The sequence below is a fragment of the Ctenocephalides felis genome, unplaced genomic scaffold, assembly GCF_003426905.1.
Source record: "Ctenocephalides felis isolate EL2017-DRISC unplaced genomic scaffold, ASM342690v1 CF-g0.4_SCAFFOLD_03572, whole genome shotgun sequence".
Classification (NCBI taxonomy): domain Eukaryota; kingdom Metazoa; phylum Arthropoda; class Insecta; order Siphonaptera; family Pulicidae; genus Ctenocephalides; species Ctenocephalides felis.
The window spans coordinates 34,409,129-34,420,833 of NW_020539726.1; the positions used below are offsets into that span (position 1 = coordinate 34,409,129).

General features: G+C 28.4%; 2 protein-coding genes across 2 annotated transcripts in view; one reads left to right on the forward strand and one right to left on the reverse strand.

Moving 5' to 3' along the window:
• LOC113388408 overlaps positions 1–7,072 on the reverse strand; it is a 28,407-nt gene extending 21,335 nt beyond the window's left edge. Inside the window, exons 1-9 of the mRNA XM_026625789.1 lie at positions 7,010–7,072; positions 5,481–5,702; positions 3,227–3,281; positions 3,099–3,158; positions 2,968–3,015; positions 2,732–2,894; positions 1,898–2,045; positions 1,547–1,634; positions 1,233–1,260 (exon numbers count right to left, since the gene is read on the reverse strand). Of these exons, the coding sequence (XP_026481574.1) occupies positions 1,233–1,260; positions 1,547–1,634; positions 1,898–2,045; positions 2,732–2,894; positions 2,968–3,015; positions 3,099–3,158; positions 3,227–3,281; positions 5,481–5,702; positions 7,010–7,072 (875 nt within the window). The remainder of the gene's footprint in view (positions 1–1,232; positions 1,261–1,546; positions 1,635–1,897; positions 2,046–2,731; positions 2,895–2,967; positions 3,016–3,098; positions 3,159–3,226; positions 3,282–5,480; positions 5,703–7,009) is intronic.
• Positions 1–11,705, forward strand: part of LOC113387856 — a 122,575-nt gene that overhangs the window by 85,076 nt on the left and 25,794 nt on the right. The window lies entirely within an intron of this gene.

Sequence of the window (11,705 nt, forward strand, 5' to 3'; positions counted from 1 at the left end):
TAGATATACATAACAAGAATAAAGATAGACATGAATTTAAGGATGAAAAGTGAAGAATATATAAAAAATTGAAAGTGGCAAAGTTTACTACAATACAAGTTTAGTTTAAATAAATAAATAAACCCAAATAAATTAACCAAAGCCCACAATCAACTATGGGACCCATGTTATGGCAAGGCCATGTTACGCCCCAACTTCCATACATTATGCTAATGATTCATACTGAATACTATCAAAATGTCATGTATTTGCCGTGCATTCAGGCGTTTTACACATAAACTGCAACGTCACTCGTATGTTATGAAGCTGAGTCAGAAAGACCCTGTTATCTAACATCGTTTTTTCGACAGTTGTGCGGTTTCTAGGTTAGGTTTTCTACCTGCAACCTAAAAAATACGCCTGACTGCACAGCAACCATATGGCTTTTGTCAATATTTAGTATGGAAAGTTCTTCATAACATAGCCTTGCCATAACATTTTTTTGTTATGCGGCAGAATCGGTCTCTATATGTGTAAATAAAATAAATTCAAACACGAAAATAAGTTTAGAAATGTTCTGTCATCAATATTTACAAAATAATTTTGAAAATGGATCGAAATAAATATTTATACAAAAAATTTAATCCGAAGTTAATATTGGAAATATATATTTTAGATTGTTATATTAAAAAAATTCTGAAAGCGAAAGAAATTTACCCCTAAATCTCTGCAAAGATCTGTACATTTGAATTTTTTTGTAGAATTTTTATATTAATGAAAAAGACATTTAAAATCAATTAATCATAATTAATAAAAATCAATATTGAAAATGTTTTATGTAATGAGTATATAGTAATATTGAAAACGAGAAAAATGAACTCCAAAGTTTTGCAAAATATCTTATATAGAAAAAAATATAGAATAAATAGAAATTAATGTATGATGTAATGTAGAATTAATAAGAATTAATATGCTATATAATAAACTATTTACAATTTTATGACCTTCCATCGATCTAACAAATTATTTATAAAATGAGTTTATAGTAAATTTAAAAGCGAGAAAAATTTACTCCCAAGTTTTGCAAAGATCTTTACATTTTGGTAAGAATGTTTTATATATCCAAAATGTTATCTATTAAAATAAAATTTAAATGAAAAATTCATCATATATTAAAAAAATATCCATAATTAATAAATTAAATATTCAAATTGTTATATCAATTTTATTTATTTATAATATTTTTTACTTACGATGTTCCTCCTAAAGCTGGTCTGCCAACTGAAATAAAAATGTTATATATTTTTATTTAAATTTTTTTTACTAATTTACATTTATATACAAGTAAAACTAAAATTTATGTTGAAATATTGTTCATTAACAATTACTAATATTATTAACAATACTAAATTATAATAATTGCCTAAAAAAATCATTAAAAAACTCATTTATGTCGAAATGAAATTATTTACTTAAAAAAAAAAAAAAACTGAAAAGATCTTAAAAATTCTAGACTAAAATACCGCTCTTAAGAAAAAATAAAATGTAGGATAAATTTTTAATTTACCTGTTCCTTGTTCAATATCAAAAATACGTTTTTCAATATTATCCAATCGATCGCGTAGTTCCACTTTACTTCCATCAACTTTTACAACCTGTGAATAAGAAACGACTTTAATTTTTACCAAATATAAATTTCTGTTTTATATTAAAATATCGTTTTAAATAATAATAATAAAAGAAAACACAAATTCAATTTTGACCCTGATTTAGGTCAAAATTTTGTCTTAATGAATAAAAAACAACTTTAAATTTCACCATTCGTTTTCATTTCTATTTTCGATAAAAAATGTGTTTTAATGGATAAATATATTAAATTATCCACTTTTTTCTATCTTAATTTTGTTTATTAATTTACCTGAAGGTCTACATTAACATTAGTATACTCTTTTGCAAGTTCTTCCATAACCGATGTTAATTTATTCATGCCAGATTCCACAGCTTCAATTCTTTTGGACAACGAGATGCCATTCCACATTTCTGCCACTGGATTACCTTGACCAGATCTAAAAAAATAAAAAATAAAAAAATCAAATCCTTATAATGTAAAAAGTATCTAAACCACCAGTATCTCAAGAATAAGTATGATTGAGAATTTTTCACAATACTATTTTAAAGCAGAGGGCTAAAGATGTGGACAAGGAGATACAATTCCACATTCCTGCAACTGGATTTTACAAAAGATAAATTAAAATAATGAGTATTTAAACTCTGCTGATAAATATTTCTGACAAAATGCCAGATCAAGGTTGTATACAGTGTTAACTCTGTAAAAAATGTACCCAAGACATTTATATTTTGCACTAGTTGAATAAAATAGCTATTATTTTTCAAAGTACATTTAAAATTAAAAATAAGACATTAGGCCTGTGGGCTAAAAGCACCAGGTGACAAATTTCTGAAAAACAGCAGGAAAAATATATTTCTACAATGATGAAGTAGCTGGGAGTTATACTGAACATAGTCAAATTATCGTCGTTATCTTACATTATTTTACAATATAATTGTTCAAAATCAAATTGGACCTTTGTACCCTATTTAATTGACTCAGATTTTGAATGGTAAAATGTTTGGCTTACTTCTATATTTAACTCCATAAATTTTGGAGCAACCACTAGACAATTTCTGGTAATCATTTACACATTTGCATATCAATAAATTTGTTCTAATCTAATAATTCTTATTTTCTTACCGAACAGCTTCCAACAATTCCTTATTATTAGGAAGTTCCTCCAAGGCCCTCAAATGCTCCTCAATACTTGCAACTCTTTCGGCAAAAGATTGAAAATTTTCTTGAGAAACTACACCCATGGGCGTTCCAGTTGCCGGGGAAAATTTAGCACTACTTTTTGGACCTAAGGATAAATAAAATCATATATTAAAAATGATAATTGGATAAAATGATAGAAGAAACAAGTGTTATTGTACCTACTGATGCAGGACTGACTTCGTCCACGGATTCACCCATACGTTTCACTAAAATTTAATAATAAAATAAAATAAAATATTTGATTGAGTTGATTAAAAATTTATATAAATTGTTAATAAACAAATCTCACCTACTACAAGTTTTTGCACGCTTGATTTTTTCCGCTTTTCCAATTTTTTACCCTTTTTAGCTGCAAAAGAACAAATCTAGTTAGTTTAAAGATTAAGACAGTAATTAATTTTATTAATTTCAATTTACCAAATTCAGTTCCAGAATCAGCAGAAGGACTCGGCGCAACTTCTGAAATAGTTGCCTAAAAATATAAAAATACTGATAAACACTAAATTAAAAAAAAGAGTGCGCGTAAGGTTCACACGCAATTGAAGTAAAACTTATTTTCTACTGTACAAGATGGCATTTAAGTAAAAATAAATACATCATGTAACAATTTTGAATAATGCTTATTAGTAATATGTGGTAACACTCGTGATGCACACATTCATTAGTGTCAACGCATTATACACACTTATATAATAATAAATTATACATTATATATCTATAATAGCATTAAAAATATGTATAATATCTAAAGACACAAATGTAATTAAAGTCATACTTCAAATGTGACATGATCGGTTTGTCATTGTAATTAGCATTTGGACTCGAACCTTCATTAGAGAAATGAAGTAATTGCTGATTAATAAATTCTAAAATATTCGTTCACACAGTGGATTATGTTAAACAACGCCTAAACAAATATTATTATTAATAACATCACTCATCATGTAATAATTGTATTTGAAGAACTTCATGTAATTATAATTAACATACATTCATTGACTGCTTGTATTTTTTTTTTACTTTTTTGATGGCGATATAATCTCATTTTTTGAACAGCTGTAATTTCTAATCAATAAACTTACGTTTAGTATACGACACAAATGTTTAATTAACTTCCCGAAGGAGAAGTTTATGTTTTCATCAAAAATCCGATCGGCCGGGCCGTTTCTTTGTAAATCGTAGAAAAGTGAAAAAAATTTCGTCCACGTTTTAGCCCGCAATTCTGAATCGATTTTAAAAATTCAAAAACCGTTCGATAGATATTGGTTGAGAATCGCGCTGATTAGTTTTTGGTAAAGATCGGCCGGGCCGTTTTTTTGTAATAAAGTTTTTTTTAAAAAAAAATCGACGATTTTTATGATTTTTTTTCGACGGTAGATATCATAGTCTTGTAGATCATACTAAAATATTACGGACCTACGAGAAGTCGTTTAGATTGAAAAATTCTTCAAAGTTTGCAAAAATTGGTATCGTTCTTTTGGCATTTGTCAAAATTAGACCTTTGATAGACGTTTTCTCAAAAACGCCTAAACCGTTTTCAGAAATTTAAAAGCCATTTGATTTATCTCAATCAGGATGTCAGTTTTGTGAGACGATCTGCCGAACCGTTTTTTCGTAATTTAAAAAAAGTGTTAAACTTTTCGTCCACATTTAAGCTGATACTACCGAATCGATTTTAAAAAATCAAAAACTGTTCGAAAGATGTTAGTTGGGAATGATACTGATCAGTTTTAGGTGAAAATCTACCGAGCCGTTTCCTTCTAATTAACTGTTAACTGTTAATTTAAACCGATTTTTATGGAACTTTTTTTGGCGATATATATCATGGTCTTATAGAACTTATTGAAATATTACGGCCTTGAAAAGTAGTTTAATTTCAAAAATTCATCAAAGTTTAAGAAAATGAGTAGTTTATTTGACGTTTACTTGAATTAAAATTAGACGATTTACTTAGTATAGCGATAGACTACATGGTTTGCTTTTAAAAAATCTTCGAGAGTTAAGGTGTTTGTTCGTTTTCACTTATGTGTAACGAATCCACTCTGAATACTTTCAATCACTCAAAAATTAATTTATTTTTTATTCATAAAATCGATTAGTTACACATATCAGGAAGTTCATGTAACTTGCCCCAAGGCAAAATACCAATACCAACTAGTTACTTTTTTGCTGGCGATAAAATCTCATTCTTTGAACAACTGTAATATCTATCTTGCCTAAGAAATATTTTCCATTTTAATAACTTCAAAGATTTATAGAAACTACGAATATTATAGAAATAATTTCTAATCGATGAACTTACGTTTAGTTCACGGCACAAATGTTTAATTTGGTTTATTATTTTCAAGGAACGGGGTAAAATATTCTTCTGATTCAGGCATTTCTCATTAAATCAAGACTTGTACTAGGATGTAACTTTAAAATATTTATTTATCTATGTCGATTTCCTTGTCGATATCGGTACGCATACAACGACAGATACGCTATTCACATACACGACGACCAATCACAATCGACCTGTATAGAAATGATATCATCGAGAGCGAATGACGAATCATTGGCACTCGACTCTTATCTTATCTTATCTGCCGTAACGCATTTGTACGGATTTACACCCTAGTCGCGCCCAAAGAAGTTTTATTTCAAAAATGTTTTTCCATTATCTACTCACCATTTTTCCACTAGGATGATACCGCCCTTGAGACAGTTCAGCAGGGCCTTGCAATTCAAATTCAGACATCGCCAAAGAAGGTCCTGCTTGGGTTGTCGTCAGGACATTGTTTATGCAGACGCTGGTTCTTCCCCGAAATTCGACCAGAGTGTCTGCCAAATTCAGTTGCTGGATCATCACATGCAGCAAGGAGTGCAGGATGTTAAAATTTACGGCACCCACCTAGAGGAAAAAGACTTATGAGAAATACAGTATGTTTTCATAAAAAAATCCGAGTTGCTAATTTTATGTTTTCTCGACGTTTCAAGCCATTCTGAATCGAATCAGAACACATTTGGAAAAAAGTAGGTATGAGTCGATTTTTGACGATTTCAGAAATTTAAAAGCCATTCGATAAGGACTAGCTTTTACCAATATTAATGTTTAGTATTTTATATTTATATTTATTTATATTTATACAATACAATTGTACAATTATAGATATATGGTACATAACTTAAATTAATAGATAGATTGACTACCGTCTATCAATTATTAATGCCACTTGCACCTAGTTTTCACTTCCTGTAGGGTAGTTACAGTAGCCGAAAATCGAAAATGAAAATTTTTGCATTTCTCGACGTTTTAAAGGTTTCTGAACATTTTGGCATATCTCAGAAAAAATGGATGTGTGTGTGTATGTGTGTGTATGTGTGTGTATGTGTGTGTGTCTGTGTGTTTTGCATTTCCGCGTTTTTTCGTCCACGTTATCGGGCGCACGGATCAACCGATTTGAATAGTTTATAAAACATTCAATTTGTAAAGATTGGGAGAAGAGGTGATTAGTTTTTGGCAAAGACAGGTCTCGCCATTTCGAAGATACAGAGCTAACTATGCAAAAAATGTCAGTTTTTGAATGAACTAAGCGTCCGATTTGAATGATCTAAAAACTTTCTGCTTCTATTGACAAAACAATTACTTATGAGGATAAAAAATTATTACATCTTTTTTTATTTTTCATAAAATATTTTTGTAATTTTGGATTAAAAATTCAAAAAATTACCTAGGCTAAGCACAGTCTAAGCGCCATCCTGGTACAAAATGTTTATCCCAGTGCGTTTAGACTGTTTATGCACTGAAGCACTTTTTCAATTTTGTGAAAACAACTATTGAAAAATGTGAAAATGCCGCCAAGCTAAGCACAGTATAAGTGAAAATGTCGCACAGAATTATTTGCAAATGCGTTTAGACTGTGACTATACGGGAGCACTTTATCAATTTTGCGTAAATTAGGCAACTATTTTTTTTTTAATTGAATTTGAAATGAAATGACGATTGTTAATGTTCTCGAGATAAATTGATTTATGATTTATGATTTACATTTGATTTGCTCAGATATAACAAGATAGCAAAAATAATGAAAGTTACAGTATTTGTAATAATATATTTTGAAAATGTTTAAAATTTCTCGAATATTTTATTACTGTACGCGAAGTTCTAGCAATTTGCCTTAAGGCACGATGCCATTCACCACTAGTTTTCTATTTTACCTGAGGTGTTCCGAGTGCCAAATCCACAAGTAGTGGCAATTCCACCACAATAGCCGTCGACATTTTAATTTTTTTTGTTACAATTTTATTAAAAATATGTTTACGATTAAAATTTAGAAAAAAATTATGTTGGAAATGTTGGCTTTGAAGTGTATTGATTTTTATGATTTTTTGGAAAAATCATAACTCAATTGTTTTTGTAGCCGAAATGACATTAGACTATGTGAAAAAATATTTACGAAAATTTGTAAAAATTACTAACTTAGGTAATGAGAAGTTTATGTTCGAGTCAGAAAATCCAATTTGCTAATTTTATGTTTTCTCGACGTTTCAAGTCATTCTGAACCGAATGAGATCAAAGTTAGAAAAAGTATGTGTGAGTGTATGAAACCGATTTTTGATATTACGTGCAAAATTTATGATAACAGAATATTCGATGATGCAGTTATCATAACATTCTTTCTTGCTTGTTTATATATAAAATACGCCTGATCGCAAAGCAAATATATAGACATTTTCACAGTTTTTACTGCCAAGAAACAAGTATAAGATAGCGTTGCCATGACAACGCTTTGTTATGAGGCAGAATTGCTACATAAGAGATAAGCACATTCAAACAAGTTCAAAAGCCTCCTCGAGGATCACCCTATCTCACTTGCCAGGAAGCAATGTCAGAAAACTACCAGGGTCAGATTGAAGAGAAAGTTTATTTTACATTAATTTATGATAATCTCACAATTAATGCCAATGATGGTCCGATAAAATTGTATTTTTAAAGTCAATTTTATTATCAGTTATTTTTCTTTGTATCATTACAAAAATATTTTTACTTTTTTTAAACTAATTGTTATAAAAAAACAACCGTGTTTCTCCAAAAGCATCTGCTTACTCATAACTGATAATAAAATTGTTTATAAAACAATTGTTCATAAAAAATATCAGAAATATATAGAAGTTAATCAATATCGATATCAGTTTGCAGTTTATCGAAAACAAGGTGATTTTCTTAATCATTGCTTCCGGCCAATATCTACAAATTAGATTTGGAATTTTAAAAGTGGAATTTTAAAAAAAGTTTTAAAAAATTAATCATAACGTACTTTTTTCGATTATGATTCATTTTGGTCCAAGGAGATAAATTACTGCTATTCAAAATAAATAAGAAATAATTTGACTGAAATTTAGTTATGAAAATTATCAATCATCTATAGATTCAGAATGACTTGAAACGTCGAGAAAACATGAAATTAGCTAATGGGAATTTCTGGAGAAAACATAAGCATCTATTTTATAACTATTTGAAATAAATGAAGAAGTAATGTTTTTTCATATATTTCTTGCGGAACAAATAATTCCAATTTTATAAAATGATCGTTAAGTTACTACTACTTAAATTTAACCCTTTCCACTCGCTAATTCCGGATGTATTTAGTATGTATTTAGCATCAGAGTGGAAATCTTAACCGAAATTAAGTTATAGAAATAATCAATCATCAATCTATTCAGAATAACTTGAGAAAACATGAAATTAGCAAAACGGATTTTCTGGAGTAAACATAAACATTTTCTTCGGGAAGTTAATACTAAATTATTCTATTTAATAAAATCATTCTAATATAATATACCAAAATTTAATTAAGATATAAGTTAGTTCATTAATAAAAGGTGAACTACTGGGTTTTCCTTTTAAAATTTAATGTTATTTGTCAAACTTATTACTCAATGTCTTTTTATATAGACAAATTGTAATTTATAAGAAAAAAAAAAAATATATATATATATAATTATGGTAGTCTATATTATTTTACAGGTGTATTATCTTTTTAAACATTTTTTTATTAAACAGATAATGTTTATAAGAACAGTGTTTATTCATAAGCATCCGCTTACTCATATTATTGATAATAAAATTGTTTATAAAACAATTGAATGCTATCAGTAGATTTCTAAATGTATAAACAAAATATCAGAAATATATAAAAGTTAATTAAAGTTGATATCGGTTTGCAGTTTATTGAAAAGAAGGTAATTTTTTTAATTACAGTTTTGTGATTTACTATAATTATAGGGAATATTTAGGTTTCGATTAATAGAGGCATTTTATTCAAAATTTCTAAAGGCAAAAGCATTTACTTCTGAGAAAAAAAAAAGCATTTTGATTATTATTTGCTTTGGTTCAAGTAGATATGTTACAACTATTTTCAATTAATAATTAATGTGTTTCTCATGTATTTTTCAGAATCAAATGCTTTTATTGTAAATAGCCCAAAATTCCAAATAATATATTAAAACTTTGTTTTAATTATAATATAGCTTATGTCAATATGTTACACTGTTTTATATAAAGTAATTAAATTATTATTTATTATTTTTTAGATAATTTATTAGAATTTTTACAATTTACGTATTTTGTTAGGACGTACATAATTTCTGGTAATTTCTAATTTTACAACTTTGTCCTATAATTTAGTAATAACTATGACTAAGAAAACTGCAAAATTCAACAAGTGGTTGTTGAACCCATGTCGAAGATTCTCTCCTCGTCTTTTGGAAGCAAATGCAGAAAAATCAAAAATTGAATCTCAAAAAAAGGCTGAAGGAAATCCAATTATAAAGCCTACTATCAATCCATCTTTGGCAGTTAATTTACCTGATTTGGAGAAAATCATTCAATCAAAATCGCAAATTCAACAGGGTTCAGTAACAAATCCCAATAATTTGGTCAATGTTCCAAAAGATGTAAATAATAATGAGACGGATGATGATGGAGTTTTTAATTTGAGTATTCATGTTTATTTACATTGATTATTGTTATGTAATAGCTTGAAATTGTAAATGAAGCAATATTCATGTTTATTTACATTGTAAATAACCATGATTGTTATGTAAATGTCATTGCAAATGAAGCTTGAATAAACTCAATACAGAATACAATTATCATTTTTAACTGCTTTTAGGAAATTCTGAAAATTTTCGTTTATCACGTTTCAGAGGTTTCGGAACATTTTGGCATACATTAGAAAAAATGGATGTATGTGTGTGTGTGTGTGTGTGTGTGTGTTCGGATACAAATTTTTGTCGACTTCAGAAACAAGGTTCAACTTAAATAAGAGTAAAATATTTAAAATTGTTTAAGCAATAAGCAAACAATATATTAAATCAAGTCAATTACAAAAGCTGCCTCGAGGATCACCCAAACTCACTTTTCAAAAACTTTGTCACAACACTACTAGGACAAGATTAACATATTTTCAAAACCTCTGACAATGGTCAGAAGATTTTGTACTTTTAGAGACTTTTTTATAAACCTTACAATTTTACTTGTCCATTTTACAAGACAGATGTAAAATTATATTGTAATAAAAAAAATGTTAAAAGACAGCTGCAATGTCGCTATTTTCCAGGAGTAAACCGATGTCTCTGCTGCTTGACACCAGACTACCCAATGCAGAAGTCGAAAAAACACTGTAGAAATATTTGAATTGTAAGTTGTAAATGGAGGCGTACACGACTATAGGAGTACTCAGATCGAAACCTGAACGAGAACTGTATATAAATAGAAGAAATGATTTAGACTGAAAAAAATTAGATATTAATTTAAGTTTTAAAGAAAGAATAAACAAAAAAATCATTAATTGTAAGAAACTAAATGCTATTACAAAGCCAAGCCCAGTAAAAATTATGTACCTATTTTAATTTGAGTACAAAAATTTGTACTATTTTCTGCTAAAACATGGACAAAAACGCAGCTTTTTTCTGCTAAAGTGTGAACAAATTTATGCTTTTTCTGCTAAAACGTTGGCAAAAATTTATGTTTTTTTCTGATAACACGTGGACAAAAATTTGTGTTTTTTCTGCTAAAACGCGGACAAATATTTGTGCTTTTTGCTGCTAAATCGTGACAAAATTTATGTTTTTTTCTGCTCAAAATTGCACAAAAATTTGTGCTTTTCTGGTAAAACGTGAACAAAAAATTGTGTTTTTCTGCTAAAAGTTGGACAAATAATTGTGTTTTTTTCTATTGACATATCAGCAAAAATTTATGCTTTTTGCTGCTAAAACGTCGACAAAAATTTGTGCTATTTACTGCTAAAACGTGTACAAAATTTGTGTTTTTTTTCTGCTTTAATATGAACAAAACCAGCTTTAGTCGCCAAATTACCTGATTTTGAAGAAAGCACAAAATTTTTGTCCACGTGTTAGCAGAAAAAAACATAAATTTTTGCCAACGTTTTAGCAGAAAAAAGCATACATTTTTGTCCACGTTTTAGCAGAAAATACAAAAATTTGTACCTTTTCTTGCAAATAAATGGCAAAAATTTGCTTTTTTTGCTGCTAAGACGTGGACCAAATTTTTTTGGTTTCTTTCTGGTATTTTCAAAGAAACGGCTTGGCTGATCGTAGTGCAAAACTGACAAACAATAGTACAAAATTTTAAAATCGGTTCAACCTTTTTTTGAGAAAACGTCGACAAAAAGTCAAATACTGTTCACATACACACATACTTTTTCCTAATTTGGTCTCATTCGATTCAGAATGGATTGAAACGTCGAGGAAACATAAAATCAGGATTTTTCTTCTTCACAAAATCAGATTTTTTGATGAAAACATAAACTTCTCCTTCGGGAAGTTAATTAATATAATTTTTTATGTCATCTAAGATGATAATAGAAATGATAATATAAATTGAGTATTT